The 27,679-nt window shown below is 28.3% G+C and overlaps 2 protein-coding genes across 4 annotated transcripts in view; one reads left to right on the top strand and one right to left on the bottom strand.

The window, feature by feature from the left end:
- Positions 1–12,264, top strand: part of LOC106689527 (uncharacterized) — a 55,937-nt gene extending 43,673 nt beyond the window's left edge. The window contains exon 3 of one of the 2 annotated variants that reach the window (XR_010842869.1): positions 12,141–12,255. The gene's annotated coding sequence lies outside the window, so the exon portion shown is untranslated. Of the gene's footprint in view, positions 1–12,140 lie in introns of both variants that reach the window. The other variant, XM_067045355.1, reaches the window with a different exon arrangement.
- dsd (attractin-like protein dsd) overlaps positions 1–19,927 on the bottom strand; it is a 35,787-nt gene extending 15,860 nt beyond the window's left edge. Inside the window, exons 1-19 of one of the 2 annotated variants that reach the window (XM_014434519.3) lie at positions 19,799–19,927; positions 17,604–17,800; positions 16,530–16,703; positions 15,887–15,969; positions 15,539–15,674; positions 13,885–14,013; positions 12,697–12,880; positions 12,149–12,445; positions 10,849–11,016; positions 9,928–10,114; positions 9,260–9,406; positions 8,401–8,590; positions 7,289–7,375; positions 7,090–7,170; positions 6,353–6,496; positions 6,104–6,253; positions 5,825–5,989; positions 5,333–5,549; positions 1,561–2,194 (exon numbers count right to left, since the gene is read on the bottom strand). In XM_014434519.3, the coding sequence (XP_014290005.2) occupies positions 2,158–2,194; positions 5,333–5,549; positions 5,825–5,989; positions 6,104–6,253; positions 6,353–6,496; positions 7,090–7,170; positions 7,289–7,375; positions 8,401–8,590; positions 9,260–9,406; positions 9,928–10,114; positions 10,849–11,016; positions 12,149–12,445; positions 12,697–12,880; positions 13,885–14,013; positions 15,539–15,674; positions 15,887–15,969; positions 16,530–16,703; positions 17,604–17,800; positions 19,799–19,920 (2,895 nt within the window). In that variant the 5' untranslated portion in view covers positions 19,921–19,927 and the 3' untranslated portion in view covers positions 1,561–2,157. Of the gene's footprint in view, positions 1–1,560; positions 2,195–5,332; positions 5,550–5,824; positions 5,990–6,103; positions 6,254–6,352; positions 6,497–7,089; positions 7,171–7,288; positions 7,376–8,400; positions 8,591–9,259; positions 9,407–9,927; positions 10,115–10,848; positions 11,017–12,148; positions 12,446–12,696; positions 12,881–13,884; positions 14,014–15,538; positions 15,675–15,886; positions 15,970–16,529; positions 16,704–17,603; positions 17,801–19,798 lie in introns of those variants that run through there. The other variant, XM_014434518.2, reaches the window with a different exon arrangement.
- Positions 19,928–27,679: the final 7,752 nt, after the last annotated feature.

Here is a 27,679-nt window from a genome sequence, read left to right as displayed (position 1 = left end):
TTAATAATTTAAATCACTACAATCATATCAATTTAAAAAGTTTTTTGAACAAAAAATTTGACCTTGATATATTATTTAAGTTGAGAATTTAGAGAAAGAAATTTTGCATGGTACAAGAGAAAAGTAGATGTGAAACAAAAAAATAGTCATTTTTACACTATTTCTCTGCCATGAATGAACCAATATTTAAAAATCAACCAAATATCTTACTGTGTTTTTTTCAAATCTTGTCTAACCACTATTCATTCAAAAAAAGGTTTGCAAACAGTCTACGGAGATCGGGGATGATAACAAAGAATAATATTTTAATAAATAACTTTTCCAACTCAAGAAATTCTAAAATATGTAAATTGAGAGAAAATTAAAAAAAATCTGACTAATGACCATACTTCAGCTACGTTAAGTAATTGAGGAAGTAAAGTAAGTATGAAAAAAGGTTAAATAATAAATACAGTTTTAGAATTTCTTTTTTTTTTTTTGGTTATGCATTTAGTCTACAAGATATTATATATGGCACAAAATAAACAAACGTTTCTATCAATATGGAAACTAATAAGAATATTAATATACAATATATGTATGATTAATGATTATTTATAATATGAACTATACTACTCTAAAATAAGCTACAATTAATTAATAGTTATTAAAATAGTGATTAAAATAGAGAGCCTTTTTTTATTAATGGACAGCCAAGTACTTTAAAGCAAATTAAAGACATGTTTGTGTAGACATATTGATCTGACGCCATAATAATAACCTATCAAATAAATAGGTCCAAATATGTCTATCAATAATTACTTCATTTGAAGCTTCGCAAAGATAATTATAGTTGAGATTCAATAATTTTTAAGAGCAATAATGGATCCGAAATAAAATATTCTTCATAAAGTAAAAAAATTATTTAGATTAATAAAAATTGATACATGTTTGTTAAAATTAATAATTAACATCAATAATCAACTATTTTTCATCAGAATTGATATAGAATAGTTTTTAATTAATGAGAGCAAAATCAAATGTTAAAATTAAACTCCAATCATTTATCAAAATAAGTTTAGTCAATGTTAATGGCAACCTGATGAGAATGTTTTGAAATGAATATCAATTCAGATTTTTATGATTCTTTGTTTGTTGGGGATTTCATTATTTAGTAACGAATAATCTAAGGTTTTAGGTCAATGTTTGTTAATTACAATGTTTTTTGTTCAAAGAGGACTTACTTTCCACTAGATAATATCAAAATTATTCTCTTAAGAAACTATATTTCCTAATTACTCTTTAAAAAAATCATGAAATTAATCTTTAAAAAGTCAGTGACGCTAAATACTTCTAATGAAAGGAATATGGTCCGGGTGCGGTCAAAAAAACTCAAATAGTAGAAATATACTATTTTAATGAGCCAACGTTTCGCCCCACGTTGCAGGGCTTCTTCAGGGCTATTTTGACGGCAGTCAAAACAAAAATCATTTTCATAACAATATCATTAATCATTTTCATAACAATATCATCAAATGATTTTTGTTTTGACTGCCGTCAAAATAGCCCTGAAGAAGCCCTGCAACGTGGGGCGAAACGTTGGCTCATTAAAATAGTATATTTCTACTATTTGAGTTTTTTTGACCGCACCCGGACCATATTCCTTTCATCTTTACACACGGTCAATCAATAATCTTCCAGTAAATACTTCTAACTATGAAAATTTCAGTTACCAAGTTTTACGTCCGAACGATTCATCTGATTGAACTAGTTTAACATGAAAATTTACCTTAGAAATAGATTTTATTTAATTTTTGTTCAATGCACTGCTTAAAGGTATGGGAATACCTCATGAGGCTGTTTAAAAAAAAATACCTTATTTAAAAAAACAGAATCCCCATTCTATATGTTTTCCTTAAATTAAAAGCATATTACGTTTTGTTATTTTTAGACTAGGATAAACTATTGATAATGATCATTTAAATAGAACTATATGGTTACTAGTTTTTTATGTTAATAGCAATTGATGGACTAAATGACTGTGCACTAATAGGAAAGGCTCGATTTTGATCATATGAAAAAAATACATATTCATTTTCAATATGAATTTCAAGTTTAACATTAATTTTAAAATTAGCATTAATTAAAATAATAGAGTCATGGAACAATAGAAGTATTCTAAGAAGCCAATAGAGGACTATTAAGCCATTGTAATCTAAAAAAAAAATAAATAAATAATAATATTATCATATGTGTGGTGCTTATTTCAAAGCAAATTAAACAAATACATAGTAAAAATATAATTGACATTTGTATCAAGAAATTTATGTGAAAGTGACCATAAGTTAAGCAGATGGTCGATGAAAACACAATTGCCATCGTACTGATGAGCCACACAACAAAAACCAATTATGAAAAAGCAACAATCAGAAGTGGTCGTCTTCAGTACAACTTATTTTTTCTTAACTTCGAGTTTAGACACAGAAACAAAAATAATAAAATGGTATATAAAGAATTGGAAAAAAAAAGTAAAGTTTAAGAAATTAATATCTTAATGTGTACTGTAATATTAATAAATTAATATGTACATCTTATCTTCCACAATGTGCTACTTTTGAACTATCTTTTAGTTTCTAAGGATTCCCTTTTAGAAATCACTCAAATGTCCATATTTGACTATTTAAATATATTGTTAGAGCCATATTTTACTTGTAAATATGATGAAGTTAAATACAACACAAAGTATTCCTGTATTATATGTGAATTGTATAATTATCAATTACACAATCATTATAAATTATGATCATCACCATTCTATAACAGTTCCAAGACTTTCATTATATATATATATATATATATGCCTTTCAATACATCCGAGTGAATATAAAATCCATAGTAAAGTAATAACACAAGGAAATCTAAAGTTATTTATCAAGACTATATAAATCATTTATGGTATATTGTTTATCAAAAGAATATAAATCTTTAATCGATATGAAATAAGGCTTCATTCATACTAGTGGTATTTGTTTCGTTTTTTTGTGAACTCTTGAATACATATTTTTATCTAAAAGTAGTAACTTTTGGCCATCAGTATGTAGTTTTTTATTTGAAATAACTAACTGAATTAGACAAAAACTCCTGAGTTCAACATAAAAAGTTTCTACAAAAAATGAAGAACGAGATTGGAAATTTTTATATGTTCACAATAAACTTTAAAATGAAACTTATTAAATTGAACTTTTAAAGATCAGAATTCACTACTATTACAAAACATTCAAAGATTAATAAAAATATCAAGAAAGAAAATATGTAATCAATAAATCAAATTAAAATCTAAATAAGCGGTAGATAAATAACAAACCAACATGCTTTATTAATGATTTCAATAGTAAGTAAATACAAAATAAAAAACTAAATATTAATAATTAAGAAAGTTTTATCATTTATAAAAATTTTCAAAATCATCAAATAACTTTTAAATGAACTGAAAAAATTCGTCCTCCCTTAACCTACAAAGAGCATAAACCAGAATGCCTTGAAAAATCACAGGAGAAATAAAACAAAACAACAAATTTCCAGAATCAACAATCATCAACATTTAAAATAAACTAGCCTGCTGTTATTTATTCTAACTCAGAAATGAGTTTGCATCAAAATAAACCTTAAATGTAAAATGGAGACGACAGTAATTCAATAAACAAACACACTCATGAATGAAATAAATACATTAACTTCCTTCATAATAATTTCTTTAGTTTTTTTAATTAAAATTTCTAATTCTTCAACTGTAAAAGAGTAATTATGATTAGTCTCATTGCAGTACATCAATGCCGACAAAGTCATTCTCTCAACAAGTATTGTCTTGTTCTGTGAAACTTTAATGTTGATGCCTTAATTCGATAGGAGTATCGACTAAAAATAATTTGTTCTAAATACATTTTATATTATATTCTTAATTTTTTAAAAAAATAATTTTTAATAACCGTACACACTAATAATCATATAAACGTTGTCTTATTTCTATTATATATATTATACATACTATTCAGTCTTAGATTAATTGAAACAAGATCAAGTTTTTAGAACAGTGATAAAAAATCTTTAAGGTCTATAATATTTAAATTTCTTTGGTTGAGATTGGTCTGATATTTTTATATTATTTTATTTTTAATTGGGAAAGCTCTCACTAAATTTTCATCTGAGTTGGATCCTTAAGTTAAATAATGTGATTTTTACAAAATAGTGATCGATTACTGTTACCTACTTCCAAAGGTCCTTCCTTAATAATTTAATGGAACTTTATAAGTTTGAAAGATTTGATTATTAGTTTAAAAACTTGATTTTTTAACTTAACTTTTTTTATTTTATTTTCAAAATAGTAATAATTTTGAAGTTTTTGATACAAGAATTATATCAAAACATTGTTTCCTCTCTTATCCTTCCAAAATACAAACTACATTGGATGACACTTTTTGTTGTTATTTTTAATTGAAAATGAAAACCATACAAAGTTCATGGCATAAGTGTTAATCCAAACTGGATAGAGGTGACACATCTCCTAGAATGTCTGAAATGGTCCCATCTGCTCCACCAAAATTTTCAATGACCCAGTATGATTAAAAATGGAAAATATGAGTACATATAACTTATTTTCTTAAAATTTGTAGTAACAAGTGAAAAGTGATGAATAAATAAGTTCACTATTACAATTTACTTCGTAGTGTAAACTGCAATGTCTGATGTCACATTACACTGAGCTGTTTTAGAAATGGATTATTGAATGATACTTGATAACCTCAATGTGACATATTTTCTTGCAGTTATCTCTGTTGCTTCTCTCTTCCTTGCCCATTGAACTGCTTCGTCTACTTTTTCATTGCTTATGATTCCACAGTGGGCCAGAACCCAGACGATAACTATAATATTGCTATATTTTTTATTTCACGCCATGGACATCTGCAATGAGACCATCCACGTTCCCTTCTCCCAACAAATAATTGAAGTAGAACAACCCCCCCAATTCATAGGAAAACAAAATAAGGGAAGGAATATAAAAAGTAGAAAAATTATAAACTTTAGAATAATAATTGCCTTAATTAATTTTTTTCATAGAATCCTTCATTGATAATAAAAATTTAACATACATGGTTAAACAAAAATTAAAATAAATGATTACGTAACTTTTTTAAGAGTTGAAGAAATACATAAATGACAAGGGACAATTTTTTGCTTATCTTATTTTTTTTTAGCTGCATTGGAACCCACTTGAAATGGGTTAAGAACAACAAGTGTCAAATACAATAAAACTAAATTTTCCAAACACCATAAACAAATATCGGTCAAAACTTACGATGAGAAAGTAATGAAGAACTGCTGAAGGTTTAGCTTTGGATACTGAGAAAATGATATCTGAATCCAGAGAGGGGTCTGGAAGTCATAGACATAAACAAAAAATGTTGTCAGTGTCACATTGTCTACGACACCAAAGCTATGATCGTTTTTATTGAACCTGGTTCTGAAATTGGAGCAATTATGGCCTGTCAACAGAGGCTTCTCGGGCTGGTTAACTGGAAATTCAAAAGAAAATAATTGCTTAACATTTTACTAATAATACTATTCTATTGGTTACTACACATAAAAATATAGTTATTTCCAAAAATAATAATTTTTTTTTAATTACCCTTATAATGAAATACAATGTATGGCAAAACTAAGTGGAAAAAGAATTGGAATATATAAAATTGTTATATTCAATGGCAATAAAAATAAGTATTTTAGTTCATAACATAGAAACTAAAACCATTACCAATTTCATGGAGGATAAATTATTGATAGTACAAACCTGTTTTAATAGTGATGTTCATTTTAGCTAAAACAGAACATGTAATGCTGAAATCGGCATCAATATCAGCTTTTGGTGGACTATTTTTGAAGTTGATCTGCGTGTAATGACGGTCATCTTTCTTGGACAAGTTAAACGTAAACTGGTAGTCAATTGTAAGATCATCTGTGTAAAAAAAAAAATTTTACATGCTTAAAGTGACATTTCTCAAGGAAGTAACAGAATAAGATAAAACATATTAAAATACAGTAAATGATATAATTAATAGTTTTAACTTACAAAAGCATGAGCCATGATTGGTTGGATCCCCATGATAATGATTCTGGGTATCACACTTCTCACAATGATCTCCAATAATACCTTTTGTTGTACAATAGCATTTTCCAGTATCTGGGAAACAATGGCTTCCATGGTTGTTACATTCACAGCCTACAAATAAAACTTCATTAATATTGATATTGACTTTAATAATGAAACAGTACTAATATCTTAGAATAGACAGTACAAATATAAATATAGAATTCTTACGTGTACAGTTTCCTCCATTAACAGGGTTGCCATAATAACCAGGAATACAAGTTTCACAGTGGTCGCCAGCAGTTAGGTTCCCACATGGCTGAACGCAAACACTACTGTTGTTCACACAGGTACTGTGTCCATTACACTGACAACCTATGAATGTTTAAATGCATTAAATATAAAGCCAGTCCTTACAATATTTTTAATGTAAGAGTAAATTAAAGGTTTGAAGGGTTAGAGAATTTTTTTAATTAATGGCTTTAAGAGATTAATTTACCAATCTTCAATTAAGCATATTGGAACATACAAAGTAATAAAAAATATAAAAGGAAGATGGCAGTAAAAAAAAAAAAAATCAAATAATAATTAAACTATTAAATATGAGCCAACATTTAGCCCTATTCATTTTTTGTGTTTAATTCCATTCACTAAGCCCAGCTGAAGCACTGCAATGTGGGGTGAAACGTTGGTTCACATTAAATAGTTTAATTACTATTTGAATTTTTGTTTTTTAAGCAACTGGACCATATCCTTTTTATATATTGAACACCGATTAACGATCTTCCAACAATAAAATATATAAATAATAATCACACATGGTAAATATTATCACAAGAACTTATTGAAAAATACTTATCCTCAGCTGAAAATAAATAAAGAAAAAATAAACATAAGAAAAAGTTATGATGATTAAATTAACAAAAAATATATACTCAATTATATTGATACAATTAAAATGTACTCACTAGGACAATGGGTGAAGTACCAATGCTTCTTAGGACAGTTTGAAGGAGGGTTATTACCACCTTGCAAGCATACTCCTTTGCCTTTAAAATAAATAAAAATCATGTTAAAGAAGATTTTTAATATTCATACCAGGTTTATTTTAATTTAATTTAATATATTCATGATGATAATCGACAAGACAGAAATTTAAAAACTTACCCGTGCCTGTACCGTCATCACACCAACCACATTCTGGAGCATCTCTACATTCGGAACACCACTTATGAGACATACAGGCTGATTCTCCTGCAAATGTAAACAATAGCTTTAAGCAACAATAACTAAATTTATATAATCAAGAACAAAATTACATCATCAATTTAAATTATTTTTTTTTAGTATGATAATAAAATAATGTAATAATACACTGAGATGGAATGAATTTTATAAGTCTTAATGAAATTATTCACCACAAACCTTGTAGAATTAACATTGGTTGAAGAACTCTTTTAAATTAAAAATAGAAATAAACCAAGTGATAGAAATACTAACATTACAGCTGTTTACATCGGGACCTGTCCATACCTTACTCCAGGTATCCCGAATGTATGTTGAATTTTAATTAAATTAGTGTGGAAGGTGGGGGTTTAAATTATGAGACATTTTAATCTTTAATGATGGGCACGTATATTTTCTTTTAATCTAAGTATAATTCCCTGGAGGGGCAAGTTGTGTTAATGTGTTAGCTTTAATGAAAATTATTTTATTCGATAATATGATATAAGACAGAGCATTGGGTGGTCTCATAGATAAAGGAATAATGGCTTATCTGGGTGACTGTTGGAAGTCGCTGCTGAGGTTACTTCGGCATCTAATTGGAGCTTCCCACGTCCAGGTTGAGTGGTGAGCGAAATGGTGAAAACCAGGTGTTCGTGAATCGTAAAGGCAAGCCAGGTCCTGGGCTGAATGCCATGATAGATGATATCAGGCGGCTTTGCGGTAAGGGAGCCATAAAAAAATGAGACCCCTGATCCCGACTTTGTACAAAATCAAAATTTGGATTATGTAAATCCGACAACAGCTTATATAATTATAATTCAGGAACTCCCTTAGCTGGACTGTAGGCTTTAATTGGATTACCCACTATTACTTTAGGAATTAATTCATTAAATTGTTAATATTATAACTGATAATCAACTTTTAAATAAAAGGTTGTTTTATAAGATATACGCACAATGTTGATATTTATTCCATAACAAAAAGAGATTTATTCACCTTTTATATAACTTACTCAAAACAATGCCTGTGATGAATATGAACATGGAAGTTACCTGGGGAGACTGGGCATCTACTCCGAATTGTAGTCCATTCCCTGCACTGACCATAAGGAAAGCTGGCAGTATATGCTGTTTTGTCGACGCATCTACCTTCATTATGACACCAAATACACTCTTCGTTTGTACAGTTTAAGCAAGAATTGAGTTCTGAACATATAGGCCCACATTTCTGAACTGGTTGTTCCTAATAGATGAGAAAATAAATAAGGTACTAAAATTATAATATAATTTTCTATTACATAATTATAATTATCATTTGATTTATTTTCTTTTAATAGTGACTTTTCATTTAAATTATTAAGACGGGTAATTTAAAAGAAATATATAAAATAAAAGGTACATGAGGTTTACAGTCTGCTATTGTAAACTGGGTTTAACTATCTTTTGGACTCTTTGAGAAAGGAGTATAATGGAGAGAGTAAGCTGTTAGGAAAAGTGTACTATCCACGAGCTTCATGATGGTAAATAATTTTGTGGGTCCACCACTCAAAGAAGTCAACCCTTTCAGTATGGGATGGAACTAGTCAGGCTCAAGCTTTCTAAATTCTTGCTATATCATGCTTGGTGCATATGGCCTAATAGGTAATGTATATTGTATACTTTGACAGTATGATTTAGTAAGTAAGAGTTTTTGGGTAAATATGATGCAAATATTTAATTCTTCTAAATGTGTACATTAATAAATATAGAAACAACTTCTACAAAAGTATGGACATAATTTAAATAAAATGCTAACTATAAATTATTAAATATCTGATGTAAGCAAAAAAATTAAACAAATTGATAATCCGAATTGCAGTTTGAGGTCACTGTAATTTGGATTATTGATGTTCTAAGATAAATTATTATATACCGGTCCTTCCACCAAGGAGTCATTTGCAACACAATGCTCATACGTCGTCCAAACACAATCAGGTTGAACAGAACAAGTTTGACAGCTGTGGTAGACATGACAAGATGCTCCCTTCACAACAGGGCACTCTGAACCGAGTGTAACTGCCTATAACACAAAAAATAATTTACTAATTTAAAAAATTAAAATAAAAATCTGTAATAAAATAGTAAAAGGGTGTTGAAGCTAATATTATCAAAATAATCATGGTTCTTAAGGCTGTGAATAATGAAGAATAAGGCTTAATTAAGGCCAAAATAAAATGAAAAACATTATCATGAAATATTAACGTTTTAAAAAATTACTGTAACAGAAAAAAATAACAAATGACACATTTTAATTTACAAGATACTCTCTTATTTTAAGTCATATTGATGACTTAAAATGTGAGGGTGAAACCAACCATCAAAATAACTTGAACTTTGCAATTATTCAAGTGGGACATGTCGTTAAACATTATTTTTGTTTTGTTTTTAAATTACAGATTTTATCAATAAAACATTTATATCAATAGTTTATGAAAGTGAACTGTTATAGCAGACAACATACGATGAGTTAATTTAGCAAGGTAAATTATATCCAATGATTAAAAAAAAAAATTAAATTAAAATTATAAAGGATTTTCTTACTCTTTCAGCTGTAAAGGCTTGACTGTTAGGCACAGGTTTTTTACAAACAATGTCATGAGAGCAAACATTTGCATGAGGACACCAACCACATCCTAATGACGTGTGAACACATGAAACACAGTCTTCAAGCTGAGAGCAAGCCATGATATTTGCTGCAATACTAGATCTCCTTTCACCTGGGCATCGCCTGGAAGTAGCCATTATAATTTATATATATATATATATATATATATATGTACCAGATATGCATATCGCATTCTTTATGAAACTGTTACTTAAATGAGATTTGATCTCCATTAATGAAAATAATACCCAATCTTGAAAATGTCAGTATTAATTTAGCTGTGAATGAGACGATGACTTTATGAATTAGAAAGCAAAAACAAATAATATATTCATCTATGTATACATAAAATACATACACAAAATTTTAAAAATGAGACTTTTTTTTAATTTTATCTATTTATTTATTGCTATACTGTACATTATAATACATTTAGTAAATTTGATCTCAGTTAAAATGGAGTGATACTTGTGAGGCATAGAGAAACTATCCATTGGTAGCACTCTAATGACATTTTACATTAGCAGGTCTCATGGCCATCTTCTTTTCAGGCGCCTTGGAGGATTGTCAAGGTTGGAAGAGGAAGCAAGGTTAGGAACTAGTGGGTTTGGCTGGTTAGTGAGTTTATAATGAAAGGAATGATATCTGGTTCAGGCTAGATCGGTTACATATGGAACATTAAGGTCTTTAAAAATGAGACTTAATAAAGGGAATATGATAATTTACTAAGGGGTAACGATACATATATGATTGATGACAACAATATGGGTAATAATAACAACAATAAACATAAATAAAAAAATTATATATATATATTTATAATAGGTATTATTTTAATTTATTAATCTAAAACATACACATAATAAGCCTCATCTTTATCCCAGTGTGTGTCAACGAGGATTGCCTTAGAAACTTCTGTGATAGGAACACATTGCCTGATTTTCTTCTCCCAAACACATTTGACTCCCGGACGTGTGTTGAGGCACATAGGAAGCGTAAGGTTGTAACAACTTCCTCCAGTATATCTATACAAAAATAATTATTTTAATTTTTATTAATTTCATTAAAATTGAGGAAAATAATATTTAATAATAATATAAAAATAACAAGTACATGATCAGAAAAAAACTTAAGAGATTAGAGTAAGGAGAAAGCAGTATAAAATATCACATTAATACTAAATAAAACAGATTCATATAAATATCTATGTTGGAATTAAATATATAACATAATTTTTTTATTTCAGCAGTTTAACACTTCGTAAATGATCACATAAGTATTAGAACAATTGTACAAAATAAATGTACCCATCAGACTTTTCCGAGCTTTAAGTGATCAAGCCTAAGCAATTTCAAAATAAGATAAATTTACACATATATTTTTATCAATAGAGATGAGATTTTTCGTGATAAAAAATTTAAAATATGAAAATAAATATATGTTTACATGAATAAGTAATAAAAAGATAGAAATATTTATTATTAAAAAGTTTGAAAATGGGGAACCTCAACTTTAAAAAGACAGGAAATAAATAAAATGCAATGTGCAACTTTTTAATGCGTTAAAGCAAGGTTATAAAAAAAAAAAATTACATTTAATTGTAATAGTTATATAATAACTATAAATTACTTCACCTTTCTCATCAACAGATTTGTAAGTGATTTCAGAACAATCAAAATATATTTTTAAATACTCAGATGTAATTTAAAGTTTAAAAATAAATGATTTGTACAATTTTTGAAAAATTGCTCTAGAACAAAAAATTTATATGTAAATTTTTGCCTTCACTGGCTGTAAGGGTAAAAATAATATCTTACATCATTATCATCAGCAATATAAAACAATAAGAAGAATGTTTTTCCTTTTTGTATTTAAGGGAATCTTTGCATTATAAAACACAGGTCTGAACCGAGATATTAAAATATCAATTCACTGGATAACTAAACACGAAAACTGTTTGGAAGAATGGGCAAGACAAAGAAAAACAGGAATATGTGGATCAAGCTATATTAAGTTCCTCATTCAGCACAAGGAGGTTGGGTAAGAATAGGATTAATATTTAGATGGCCAAAAGTTTGTATCTGTAAATTACAAACCAAATGATTTTTTTATTCTCCATATTCATATATGTCTTTCTTATGTTGATTAGAAACTTACTTCAGAATGTCATTCAGCATTTGACCATTGAACCCTCCGTAGATGTATAAGGATGAATTAAACACAGCTGATGAGTGACCAAACCTAGCAATGTCTGCCCTTAATTGAGTTGGAAGTTGAAGAGTTGCCCAAGAGTCACAGGCAACATCGTAAGTAAGGGCCTCTGCAGAGTAACATTTTGCTCCCGATGATGAGGAGGTATCATTGTGAGCATTTCCACCAAACACAATCATCAAACCATCAAGGAATGTAGCTGTATGGAGGAACCGTGCTGACGGGGATGAGCTGAGAAGAGTCCTTTAAGGTGAAAAATAAATTAGAAAACTGAAATTATTGTATTATACAAACTTTTTGAGTTCTAATATTGTTTCAATACATGTTCATTGTTTTTAATATTTATGAGTATACAAATTTATAATATAATAATTATGACGACAAGTAGAACAAATATTATGTAAAACGTGCTATCCATTTTTTCAAAAGCCAGTTCAAGGAATTTTTAAGATTAAAAATAAATTACATAATAATGCTGACTAAATAATTCTCACCATTCCCTTCTTGAAGGATTATATGAGTATAGCCTATTTGATAAGAGTGGCGAAGCAGGAGCCTCCGATGTGTAGCCACCGTACACGTAGATTTGTTCTGTCAGGGGGTCCCAAGCAGCAGAATGACCGTACCTGGCCTTCACTGGAAAGCCATGAGTTTTTACTATACTCCATTCACGTGTTCCTAAAAACAGATATTAGCTTCAAATAAAATAAAAGAAACGGAACATGTTTTTTTATATCTATACATTTTTACAAATATACATAAATAATAATTTTGGTTTATTACTCTTAATAGTGAACTTAGGTAATTTAACAAGAAATAATAATCTGACCACTCTAAACATTTGATATTTAACATACATGGAATACAAAAAAGAAAACACAACCTGTACGACTACAACCCATGAATGATCTTCGGCTCATTGAGTATTTTGTAAGAAAGTACTGTTTCTAGACCAGGTATTTTGATAGAAAATCATGCTAAACTATCAGTTATTTTTTTAAAACTAATTATTTAAACATATCTCAGCTATTTATAAAGAAAGATATGAACTGGAATCACTATATATATATATATACATATATATATATATATAAAAGCCTAGAAAGGAAAGAAAAATAAACCAAATATTAAATATTATCTCTAGAACGAGTAGATCAATGTTTCTGTATTTGTTTTTAGAGTTTTGGCCTCTAATGCCAATGTACTAAATTGGGCTGTTTGTGTGCATTAGCTGCTGCAGCAATTTCCGAAAAACATGCTCTGAGGAAGACAGTAGTCCCATAACGCCTCACACTATTTTGATGAAACTTGTCTCAAGTCTTCTTATTAAAGCCCTTCAACATTTTGTATATAAAATAAATTTCAGATAAAGACAGGAAAATAATAAACGAAGATAAGAAAATTGGATTAGAAAATAACACAAAAAGTAGTTAAATCAGACCAATATTAGTGATGATATATCAAATAATTATTGTATTGGGCTTGGCAGCCAAAGTGGTGAGAAAGTCGTGATAGTGAATACACCAAATATTTGAGGTTTGGTAGCTTAGTCACAAGTTATCTCAGTGATCATTGGAACTCAACATTACCATCTGTCAATTTAATTTATTTTTTTCTTATATTATGACATAATATGTTTTTAAATATATGATTATTTAAATAATCAAGAAAATGAAAATTACCAAAGTGGTATTCCTGTACAGTATTAAGATATCCATAAGTAGGAGAATGACCGAAAATAACAATCATTTTTTCAATGCTTCTTTTACTAGTCACTAGGGTTGCAGTATGGCCGGCAGATTTCAATGGACCTATAAAAAAATAAATAAATATATAAAAATATGTTTATAAATAAGAATTTCTCAATAAATTGTATAGTATGATGTTCAATTCCAAAACAGATCAAACTAGATGATGTAAACAAAGCCAAGAATAACAGAAATACAGTTTGAAAATTTCAAATATAATAAGGAGCTATTATCTTATTTACACAAAAAGAGAATTTATAAAATTATTAATTTTCATTGTTGGATAGATTTCACAGACATGATAAAGATGGCTAATTAATTAAAAAACATTTAGTCTCATAGATTAATTATTCAGTTAACACGCTTACATTCAACAACAAGCTAACTAATAGTATTTGTTCCAGCCTAGGTTGGTTAACTATGAACTTTACGATATTGTTATTACTTGCAGTCTTTGCGTAACCATAATGAAATTCGTATATACTATGAAATGTGGCAAGAAAACAAAAATGATATAACTCCTAGAGAGCATCATTGGCAAGAAAAGAACTACGAGTTATCTCATAGTTGGCAGTCAGTCTGTAAATGTGCTTTAACCGCCTACTTCGTGTTATAATTTAAGTAAATCAAATTTTATTGGTGTTAAATGGATCCAGGAAGCCAGGGACTTTACTAATAAACTAATACATAAATTTTAATATTAAGCTTAAACTAATTACAAAGAAGGTTAACTTTGTAGCAAGAGATGAAGTATGGTCTCTCTTTTTAGTATGAACAGCTGCGTGATCCAAAAACTGACTTATTTTTTGCTTAAGGCTTTAATTTGTCATTCTCAAGATGCCTTAAATTAGAGAAAAAATGACAATTTATAAACTAGGGCTTTTTTGTTTTGTTTTTGATTTTTAATCCAACATACTTACAGTTTTTGTATCTTAATTAAGTTTTTATTTCATTTTATACATAAACTTAAATAAGCCTTATGAGCTAAGGTAATCTAAATTTTGAAAAGAATAGACACAATATAACAGTCAAAATTAGCTTTAAACAAAATGAGTTCAATGAGTTAATTATGATCTCAAATAATCCCTGCAGAACTTTCCCATAATCCATTCACAGTTAAAAACAAGATTCTGGATGTCAACAAACACAAGATTCTTCTAGATTCTGGATGTCATGATTCCTCATGGGAATCCAAGAGGCACTGAGTGCTGTATCGCTGAGAGAAATAGAGCTATAGGTCTTGAAAGGCTAATGAACTACCCTATCTAAATGGCCATTGTGAACAAACAGAAAATATTGTAGGCCCATCCACTTCTTCCAGGGAAGAACTGGAAGATAAGTTATAAGGAAAGGTGTAAGCTATTAAAACTGACATATCCACCAATAGGATCTACAGTAATAAAATACCTGTTCTCAGAAAATATATTAAATAAGAAATAATAAAAATATTCCACAACCTAATTATAAATGCAAAAGGAAAATAATGAATATAAATTAATAAAGCTTCAATATGTATTATTAATTAAGATATTAGTTCAAAAATTATTTATCAAAATAAAGATTTATGAGAACAAAAAAAAATATTCACCACACAATGAGCTGGAGTTGCAAGGTTCTGCTCGAACAGTTATATTTTCCCATGATTTAGCACTAACATCAAAGGCCCACAATTCATTACAAACAACACCACCGTTCTTCACACCTCCATATATGTAAATTTTATCCTATAAAAGAAACAATTAAAAATCACAATTTAGCAATAATAATTTCAATGACGATAAGCAAACCATTTCATAAATAAAGTAATTTTAATCACAGGTTTGGAACGAGCCAATAAATGCACAACCTGAGTTTTTCTCGGTTTTAAGTCTGCACCATTGTTAGATATTATTAAAAAAATACACAAAGCCACAATGATTTAAACAAAATAAATTACCCCAAATATCACAGCAGAATGACCATATCGGGGTGTTGGGGTAGTTTTGCTGTCTGTTGAATGGTATGTTTCCCAAACGTTACCTGAAAAAAAAAATATATATAATAATTACAAACAATATTTTGGAAATAAACACTAATTTTGAGCTAGCATATAATAGAAGGGCAGAGTGAAAGCTCGATCAGAATTCTATCACATTCTATATTTTTAGTTTTATTCAATAAAAAAGGGTAACCTACTTCAAACTCTTCCTCATTATCAAAAGAATGAATAAGGTGTAATGAAATATTTCATTAAAACCCAACATTGATATCTGATATTTCAAAAAATGCGTTCTGATCGTTTGTCCCCTGTACTCAACAATAGATGATTCTTAATGTGATAGGAATTAATTTTACTAACATGTCACAAAATCAAAACAGAAGGAAATTCTAAAGCAATTTTCATCTTACAAAATTTAAAATTTGTTATAATGAGTGAATTTAATTTGTAAAATTGTGAAAATATACAAGTATGGGGTAAGTATCTACTATTAAACTTTGTGAAAGTGATGTGATTTAACTGTTAGAAAAATTAAATAGACATTTAGAATCATAAAAATGACTTAATATGCATCATAATAAAAATTTTAAACTAACAATACCTGTGAAGTCATAAGTATAAATCATGCCAGCAGTTCCATATGATTCACCACCTATTATATGTAATGAGTCCCGCCAGACAGAAGCAGTATGTGAAGCAGACCCGTTTGGAAGGATGCCACGAGGTCGTATTACTTCCCAATAACCTAAATCACCAACTTGAGAACAATCTTCACCTAGAAAATAAATAAACCAACATATTTATAATGAACATCTATGAATAATAAGTAAAAATCTATGAATAATATTTTTTTTTTTGGAAATGATCACTGAATTAAAAAAAAAATTCAATGGCCTTCTTATTTCCTGGATTAATAAAATATAGTAAAATTAAAAAAAAAACCTTTTAAACAAGATTTTTAAGCAACTTTAAGAAAGGTCAATGGCCTATACATACTCAAGATTTTTTTTATTTTGATCAATAACAATTTTTTATTGATTTTGGTGATGCCTAAACAAGATAAGTAATTGCTAAATAAATAATAAAAAATAACAATTGAGTGATAAAAGGAAAAACAAGAAAACAAATCCAAAATAACTTTTTTAATTTAAAATATTAAAGATAAATTTCATGAACAAAGAATTTAAATTAAACATTACAGGAGGAACAGATTGTAAGTAATTAAAAGTAAACATTGTATGAGATTTTAAAATACTCAAGCATTTGCCTATACCACACCAGGTTGATAAGAATTATATAATGGACTAATAAACTGACAGCAAAAGTTGTTTGTTAAATAAAAAAAGGCACTTGAGATGAAAAAATAAAAACTAAAAAAACTAATCGAGTAAAGATTTAACGCAAAATTTAGTTTTATTTCAATTTTTCAATCTAATGGTTTTATTTGAAAACAAATATTTTTTGTTTTTAAAACATTTGAGGGGGAGGATTGGAGAATTGGTTGTGGTAGTTCCAAGCGACAGATATAATTGTCAATTTTTCTCTCCATATGGCCATAGTAAATGAACTAACTTGTTCCGCTAACAGAAGACTTAATTTTTTGTACATTTTCACAATGCTCAGCCTCCTGAAAACAATTCTGAATTGTGCTATAATTAAGAAGAGATGTAATTACCTTTATACTTGGGCCCACAAAGGCACCGATGTTGGTCCCTGGCACACTCCCCATTGCTATACGAACAGTTATTAGGACAAATGAGCAGGTCACATGCTTCACCGGTGTACATGGCATCACACGTACAAACTCCATCTATGCAAACACCATTTCCAGAGCAGTTCCGCCCAGCTAATCGGCTTGGACAGGAATTTAACCTAGAAATATATAAATCAATATACGTCAGAGCCACATCAATTAATATTATTTTTATGTTCAATTTTAATGTGTCATAAAAACTAACAAATTATTAATATTGAATAGATAGCAACTATCTTATATTAATAGAGATAGTTAATATTAAAATAAAAAAATATGGCTAGTTCAATGATAACCAATCATTCAATAGGTTGATAATAAATTAACTATCTAATACATAATTAATAAAACACCCTAAACTAAAGTAACAGAAAACTTACCAACTTTCTATCACTTTTTGAGGATTTTGAACCTAGCTCAAATAAGATTTCACACAGAAGACTCAGTATTTTTCCAATATGGCTACATATATCATTTTTTGAATACTGCCTTCGAAAAAAATTCGTATAGAACCTTTTAAGAATATAAAGTTTGTAACTACCGAATGATAGGTACAAATTCTTGGATACTTCAACAACAATGTTAAATTTAATTAAAAATCAACTTTTTTTATAGATTTTCAAGTTAATACTGTACGCAAAAAAATGAATCTAAACCAACTAACAGTCACTAATGAAGATTTAAGAAACATTTTAGAGAACCTCATTGGGTTCATTAACCAGCATACTATCACCGAACTTCTTATGAATTTGCTGTTGGTCAGCAGAACAGAACTTAGCTCTTTTGAAACCCTCATTCATAATTTCTCTAAATTTAGGTTCCATTTATTTTTATTTTGGGGAAATAAGTTTCATTATAATTTTTTTTTTTAATTTTTATTCTTTAAATTTAAAATAAAAATTTTATGTTAACTGATATTTTCAAACTATATGGATATAAGTTTTAATAAAAAAATTGACTCGTCAATAAACATTTATTTCAAACTTGAACAATAAAACATCTATCTAGTAGGGTATTTAATTAAACATTTTAGTTTAATTATATTAATAATACTTTCTGTAAAATACCAATACACAAGTTGTACAATTTTTCGAAATATGGCCTAGTACTGGAAATTCATTTTCAACACTGAACTCAGTAGCCAGGTGGCCATGAATAAAAGTAAAATTTTAGCCAAAAAAATTTTAGACAAAACTTTGAAAAATATATTAAATCAGAACAACCAAAATTTATTTTTTTGGCCAGTCAGAAAATTGAACATTCAGATAATCAACGTTCAATTGTATAAAAAATGTAGCATTGGAGTAACAATCATGAAAAGGATATTAAATTTTCTATTCTGTAAAAAAAATTGAATATACATAAATAAAATAAAAGTCCAGTTGAAACTTTTAAATAAGTTGTTTTTCCCCCAGAATTATGCCTAATTGTAACAAATTCAACATTCATATGCTAACAAGCAACCACAATTGCCATGGAAACACTTTGACAATGAATTTTGCCACTATATAAGGCAGTGTAATTTTAATTAAGTGTAATAAACTCGACTGATACAAGATATAATAAATTCGTATGAACTTTCAATTACAAAATATTAATTAAGATATATAAATATACATGTATATAAAGTAAAAATAGAATGCTTATATCAACTGTGTAGATAAGCTGCTTACTGAATAAAATCTGTATTTTTATTATTTCGGTTTATACATTAAAGAAATAAAAGCATTAAGCATTTATTAAGGAGGCAAAAATTCATAACTAATTTTACAGATTTTACCTAAACCATAATTTATTATTAAAGAATCAATTGGTTAATGAAGGCATAGATTTTAATAAACTAAAGGGATATATTTTAATTAGAATTAATTGATTTGAAATAAAGAAATATCACTGAACATAAACCTAAAATACATAAAATATATTAACAAGTTTATTATTTCTATAGGATTAAAAAAAAATTATGAAAATATTTTACAAAGAACTAGCCACTGATAAGTTAATTAATATAAAGAATAGTAATAATTTGAGAAAAAGAAAATGGTGGGTGTGAAATCATTTTAGTGAACATTAAATAGAAATAATAAATAAAATAGTTATGAAATGTATTATCTCACCTATATGATATATTAAATCCTGACATGTTATAGGCTACATCGCTGTAGAAATGGATCAGCGCATACCCAGAATGGGCGACAACTTCTGGTACCCTCCTAACCGAATAGTCACCCTTGTACATCAAACCACTGGAAAAATTGAAAATTAAATTATATTAAATACATATACTTCTAAGATAATATAAAGATGTTAATAAAATTAGATGATATTTCAATATTGACTTTACAATACTGATTAATAGATAGTTTTGGCCTATTAATAATTAATATTTCTGGACAATGAATTTACCAGATTTCTTAATGTATAATATATAAGATGAAAACATACTCCATAAGAATGAGAGTTATATTCCCCGGAGGGTTGAAATGCACTTAGTAAGGAACCAAAAATATCAACTTGAGATTCTGGTTTGAATAGAATGTAACTTGAATATTAAGCTGACCTATAGGGGGAAATAACTATAAAAAGTAAAATAAAAACAAATATTTTTCATTTTAATGGCTATCATTGCTAAATTAAAATAATTTTGAAAGTTAGCAAGATATTTAATTTAAATTTTGATAACACTATATCTCAAATAGAAAAAACCTATACTGTTGAGTTATGGGTCATTGTGAACAAATATATAGGAACATTCAAAGGGAAGTTTAAGCATCAACATCTACACATATAAATTAATTTTTTGGAAGATTAATATACTTCAATAAATGAAAGGGAATACTATAGTTATGATAGTAGATGTTATGAAACTCGACTAGGCTAATAAACTTAATGAGGCTGCACAAAATTGAATGACAAAAAGCCAACGACTAAGAGAAATAAATAAATAAAGGAAAACTAAAAATATATATATACATACATACATAGGTAATTGACTGTACGAGTATTTGAAGGAGATGGTCAGGGCTACAGTCAAGAAGAAATAAAAAACGTTCCACAACTAAGAAATAAATTCATTTACTAATGAACCATACAAAAAAAAAAAATTGGAAAATAGATATAAATAAAACAATGAATATATTAATAAATGAATAATTTAGTTATGGAACTTCTTGTGGTATTAATTATTTTATAATTAAAGTATTCCGATAACTAAGAGCATCTTCCAGTTATAAATTTAAAAAATTTAATATGGCACTTAATATTCTTATGATTTCCTCAATGGATAGAAAATCATAACCATTTGAGGGTTTAAGATCGAATAAAATGTTTAAATTAAGCATTTTTGTAACAATTGATTAGTTTTTGCCATCAAAATTCGAATACAGGAAAATAATAAATATTAACCGCGGAGAATATAAAATAAGCGTTGATAAATTATTGTTGATCACACCGGCTGTAAAGCTAAAGGTCAAAGACGACAGATAAACAATAGTGCATGAGCGATCGCTCTTTTGCAACTCCTTATCAGGAAGGACATGTGTATAGACAGCTTATCGTAAATATCTGGTATATTCCAATTCAAAATCGATTTTTTTCACAGGATGATATATTAAAGGAAAGAAATGAACTGGATTGGTTTCCAAACAGATATTTTTAATATGTTAGTATTTGATAAGTATAATTTTGTAAAACGATTCTATTCCTGTGGCCACATGCAACTGTTAATCCAATTTAAAAAAATGAACAAGTTTACTGTTGAAGTGAATTTGATGACGTTTTAAGTCTCGCAATAAAGTAAAATAAAAAAGAACAACTAAACTTTTTTAAACAAAACAAGTAGACAGAAGCACAGATAGCAGAATTTCTATACCTGGGTTCGTTAAATATGATTATGACTAAATAATAATACAAACTGATATAATTTTCATAAAGATAAATGAAACAGGGATTTATAAACAATTGATAGACTTGATGTAACAAATTAGATAGAAACTGTTGAAAGAAAAACAGTTCAAATTAAGGTAGTGCGATATAGTGTTCGAAACAATTGAAGGCGCAAAATCCAGCCTTAGGTAATATATCAGTTTTCAAGAGCATAAATTTTGCAAATTAATTAATCAGTGAAGATATGAAGGTATATCAAACATATCTCTCATTGTTGAGCCCACTAGGTCTTTTTCAAATTTAAGATAAATTTTCTATTTTCAATATTATACGGTATATTTCAATCATGTACAGTAGTTTATGATACTTATCTAAGTAGGAGTATAAGTATTCATGATATTTGCTAAAATAAATTGATTTCTTGTTGTTCGGACAAAATATCATATGCAAAATACATATCATTTGCGAATATCATAAAAACTACTGCCCCTACAAATATAAGTATTACGAACTACTTTATAGTAAATTAAATTACCTTAATTTTGAGTGCTGGTACACATTTGTACGCCTAATGATTCCTGAGATATATTTGTTCATAAATCTAAAATTTTGTCCGAAAAACTATAAATCAACATTTTGTGAATTTATTTTGTAAAATATCATGAAAACTACTACTCCTACGAAGATAAACCTAATAAACCAATTTATGAAACATTTAACTAGCTTTAATTAGAGTGCTAATAGGCATCTGCACGCCGAGTGCTTCCTGAAATATCGATTTCCTAAAATAAATTCACTAACTACTGATTTTTCAGTGCATATTTTATGAAATGTTCATTTTTAAAAAGCTATATCTCGGGAACTATTAAAAGTACGTAGTTCTATTAGGGCTCATAATTTAGAAAATTTACTCTACTTCAAAAAATATTCTATTAGGTTTTCTAGTTTTGTTGATAATTTTAATTATATGTAACTCCAAATGAAAAATTAATTTTTTTAACGTTTTGAAACCGACGCCATTTTCTATCCTCCTTTGGCAGACTCGTCCATTTATTACCAGTAATTAAACATAGTTTTCATTAAATAAATAAAAAATGGGGAGAAATATCTGACTTTTTCTTCCACTTGGGCTCTTATACTAGTATGGTTTGTGCACTCTCAGACAAAAAATGCTGCACGCGCACGTCTATGCAACTAACATTATTTTTCTTAACGGTCAGAAACATAAGATTCTATCAAACTTGCGTTTTTATTGTAATTAAAATATAAATTAAATGGTTTAGAGGAAATAGAGCAAGCAGTTATTCTATAAAGCAAATATTTACCATTCGGCATTGCGTGATTAGAACATATAACTTTTTTCGAGGACAAATCGATCTGTATAAATTAAAATTTGCACTCATAATTGGAATGCTAATTCCGTTTCATAGCGGTATCCAAAGAAGTAATTATTTCACATCCTCAACTTAATCATTTAAGTATAAAATTGAACTATAAAACAAAATCAACCAAGAATAAACGTATATTTTGGAATAAATCAGTAATTAATGATGAATACATTTCAACTAGCGCCATGCCTGTAACTAGAAAAAACGAAAATAATGAGGAAATAAAAGCGAGCTAAAAGTTGGTAATGCTTGTTTTTTTTGCTTAGCTCACATCTTCTGCACATAAATTTAATAGTAAGAAATTACAAAAATATTATCTTTCCTACTGTTCTTCATGTATGTGAAACGTGGCCTCTGACACAAAGGAATGAACAGAGCCTTAAGAGTTTTAAAATAAAATATTACTTACAATGTTCGAATCGAAAAAGGATGAGTTAACGGAAGATTTTAGAAGGCTATACAACGCTGAATTGAGAGAACTGTAATATAATATAATAATAACCCAGTAATATAATATATAATTAAATTTATAGCATTGCGGTGAATAGAATGGGCGTGTAAGGTTGTATGGCTTAGTAACGAACGGATTCCTAAAATGTTAATAACCCAGAACCGACGAGTAAACGTCCGAGACACCTCTCTCAAACGTTAGGGATACGTCTCATCTACCGACCGAAACGTAGATATGAAGATTGCGTTGTTCGATTTGGGTTTTGAGGGGCGTCAATAGACAGATGTATGTAGAGAATGATGAATCCATTTAAAACATACATTACTTCAAATAAATTTTAAATATAAACATTAGCAGATGAGAAGAAATTTAACGGTCAAAAATATACAGGAAATTTACATATATTCATAACTCACCGATTTACTTTGAAGAATCAAGCAAGCCGTACGAATCTGAAACGACATATTTAAGACGAGTTTATACCTATGGTGTGGCAGCAACTTTTCCATAAAATCGCCTGACCAGAAGAGTCTCTTTATATAATCGATTTTTTTTTCGATTTTTTCGTAAATAGCACTAAAGATTTTAACTAAACTTGGTATATCAATATATAATTAAATTTTAAATGTAAATCAACATTAGCTGGGTCGTATCCGCATTAAAATAGTTTGGTGTATTGGACTTAATACCGAATTTCCAAAATGGTTTCTTCCAAAGCACCTTTAATTTTGTCTGTTTGAAATAATTAAATATTTTGAATAGTTATTAATGACAAATTAATATAAACTATTAAAAGATTTGATAATTAATTAAGCCAGATAAACATAAAAAGTTTGAAAACATATTTCCAGAAATAAGAGTTTGCCAGCTCGATAGCTGTTTTTATATTACCATCGTTATGAAGTTATATTATTTTAAGAACCCCTCCTCTTTCTTCTAACACTTATTGACCATTGACGTGATTAGGGCTTCTTGTTCATAGAAGTATTAAAAAAATAAAGTTTTTGGTAAAACAGAATTTATTAAAAAATAACAAAATGTCGAAAAAATAAATATTTCTATATTACAGCTTAAGAAAGAAGTATCAGTCCACAGCGATTCTAACCCCTCATCCTCCCTCACTTCCCAAGAGGAGTTCCATTTCCCCTACCGGAGATGAACGTCAAGAAGAAATACTGACGCTAGGAGATGAGATCCCACAATGAGTAGGCCTAAGGTCTCAAAGTCGCATATAAATTATTATTGTTTATATTAAATTCTAATAAATACGAATAATTTATTAATTTCATAAACACTTAGTTTAATTTAATTAAAATTCAATAATTATTTCGAATAGTTTTTTTAAGTTTTAAGTACGGTCAGCACCTTTTTAAAACCTTTGAGCCACACCCTGATATCCTTAATCCAATCCATGTCGAATACATCGAAGAAGAATTGAATATCCCACTCCAAATGACTCTTCCATCTAAAGCATTTCATCCTTCAGAGATATCTAACATCATCAAGAAATTACCAACCCGAAAAGCTCCTGGATATGACCTAATAACATCCCACATCCTAAAACATCTTCCTCGAAAAGCCATTCTATTCCTCAGCTTCATCTACAATGGTGTACTCCGATCCACATATTATCCTGACCCACGGAAATTCTCAATTCTCAAGATTCTCAAACCTCAAAAGCCGACAGAATACCCATCTTCCTGCCATCGTATCTCTCTTTCACCTATCATGGGCAAAATCTCTCATCTTGAAACGGGTATTACCATTACAAAAGACTGATCTACTTGACATTAATAAGGCCTTTCTGGACATACGGAGTTGAGCTTTAGGCCTTCACTAAACCATCGGATTCCTCTCGTATCCAATCCATACAGTCCAAAATCCTTCTTAAAATTTTTAATGCTCCTTATTTTGTCATAAATCAAGTCATCCATCAGGACCTCAATGTTCTATATGTTCGAACGGATTTGGCCAGAACCAGATACCAATCCTCCCATGATAAACTTTCCAACCACCCAAACCCACTTATTTCTAACCTGACTTCTCCTTCAATACCTGATAATCCCTCTAGGCGTCTGAAGAGAAGATGGCCCTGATCAAACAGGATCTGTTTAAACCAATTTTTCTTTTATTAGTTATATGAAAGTAATATAAATTTGATAACTAGAATTCAGATACGAAATTCGCGTTGACCTTTGTTATTTGCTATTTTATTTACCAGCCTCCTACTGGATTACAGATTCCTTTCTTTTAGAACAACTTCCTGGTTTAATAAATTTTATGTCCCCGTTAATTGTAGAGGTCTGTTACAGAATAATCAGAGATTCGCCTCCAGTTTCTGCTTCATAGTAACAAATAAAAATTCCCAAATTTTTTCCCGAAAAATTTCTTTTTCAGGTTTGAGAAATCCCTTGAATTTTCTAGGTTCAGTAAACAGCCTGTAATTAATTTTCAACATCAAATATACAAAAATTCATAGATAAACTGAGGAAAGAAATGAATTTTAGGGGTTATATACGGCCAATCATGAAGAATCAAGAATTACTTATTAAAGTAATTGTTTCAATGGTACAGTAATTGATAGCACATGACCGTTAAACAATTAAAGCGAATGAGTTGGTAAGGGCCTATTAGGATTGAATATCCTCTGAGATAATGAAGGCCAAAAAGAAAAGTGCATCCCATGTCTGCGGTAAGAGGTTTTAGTCCAAGCGTTTTATTGCGTCTCCTGTAGATTTTTAACCTTTTAATCTTATAGTTTACGTACTCTTATCACTGTTTACTGTATATCAATACTATTTTATTTCTTCTTTTCTGTTATTCGTATATAATTTTCTTTTTACTGAATATAACAGAAAAATAAGGGAAATAAGAATAAAAAAGAAAAAAATCAAGAAAATGGCGGACTGAGAAGACCAACAGGATATCGGAGCGGGGGGGGGGGAGTTTTTTTATTATAATAATTCATATCAATTTTTATTATCCAGTCATTTTTTTTATCTTAAACATTACTATTACAGCTGTTGTCAGACATACAGAAAATCATGTAATTAGGAATATATCGGAAACTGAACGTCAAAATGAATAGTAAAACATGCTATTTCAATAGTTCATATTATTTCTAAAAAAAATAAATAATTATTTCATTGAGTTATGTATTTGTTCCTTAACTCCAAATACACTCAGTGTTTGGGATGTTAAAATATTTCATAATATACTTCGAAAATTAAAAAAGTTCATAATATACTCGCAGATAGAAAAATTAAAAATTTTCATAATATTATCGTAGATAGAAAAATTAAAATATTTCACAATATTATCGTAGACAGAAAAATTAAAATATTTCATAATATACTCGCAGATAGGAAAATTAAAATATTTCATTATATACTAGCAGATAGGAAAATTAATAGGTTTCTTAATAAACTCGTATATAGAAAAAAAATATTTCATAATATTATCGTTCATAAGAAAATTAAAATATTTCATAGTATACTCGCAGATAGGAAAATAATACATTTTTAACATATTTATATAATTTATAATACTTATATAATATATAAACTCGTAGATAAAAAAATTAAAATATTTCATAATATTATCGTAGATAGGAAAATTAAAATATGCCATAATATTATCGTATATAGGAAAATAACTATATTCCGTAATAAACTCGTAGTTAGAAAAATTAAAATATTTCCTAATATACTCGTAGATAGGAAAATTAAAATATTTCACATTGAATTCGTTGATAGGAAAATTAAAATATTTCACAATGAATTCCTAGATAGGAAAATTAAAATATTTCATAATATTATCGTAGATAGAAAAATTAAAATATTTCATAATATTAACGTAGATAGGAAAATAAAATACTTCGAATATACTCATATATAGGAAAATTAAAATATTTCATAATATTATTGTAGATAGAAAAATTAAAATATTTCATAATATTATCGTAGATAGAAAAATTAAAATATTTCATAATATTAACGTAGATACGAAAATAAAATACTTCGAATATACTCATATATAGGAAAATTAAAATAATTTTATAATAAACTCGTAGATAAGAAAATTAAAATATTTCATAATTCGCTTGTTGTTTGGAAAATTATTTTTTTTAAAGACGGTTTTGCTTAATGAAACTCTGATGATAAAACGGCTAGTGTGTTAAATAGGTTTCGGTGACAGATAAATAAGTGATAAAATTAATTAATCGATTTTGGCATAATAGCCTGTAATGGAAATTTTAAAACTATATATATCAA

The sequence above is a fragment of the Halyomorpha halys genome, unplaced genomic scaffold (genome assembly GCF_000696795.3).
Source record: "Halyomorpha halys isolate HHAL.00 unplaced genomic scaffold, Hhal_1.1 Scaffold1388.1, whole genome shotgun sequence".
NCBI classification, from domain to species: Eukaryota; Metazoa; Arthropoda; class Insecta; order Hemiptera; family Pentatomidae; genus Halyomorpha; species Halyomorpha halys.
The sequence above is the reverse complement of the archived record's forward strand: the minus strand, read 5'-3'. Positions and strand labels throughout refer to the sequence as shown.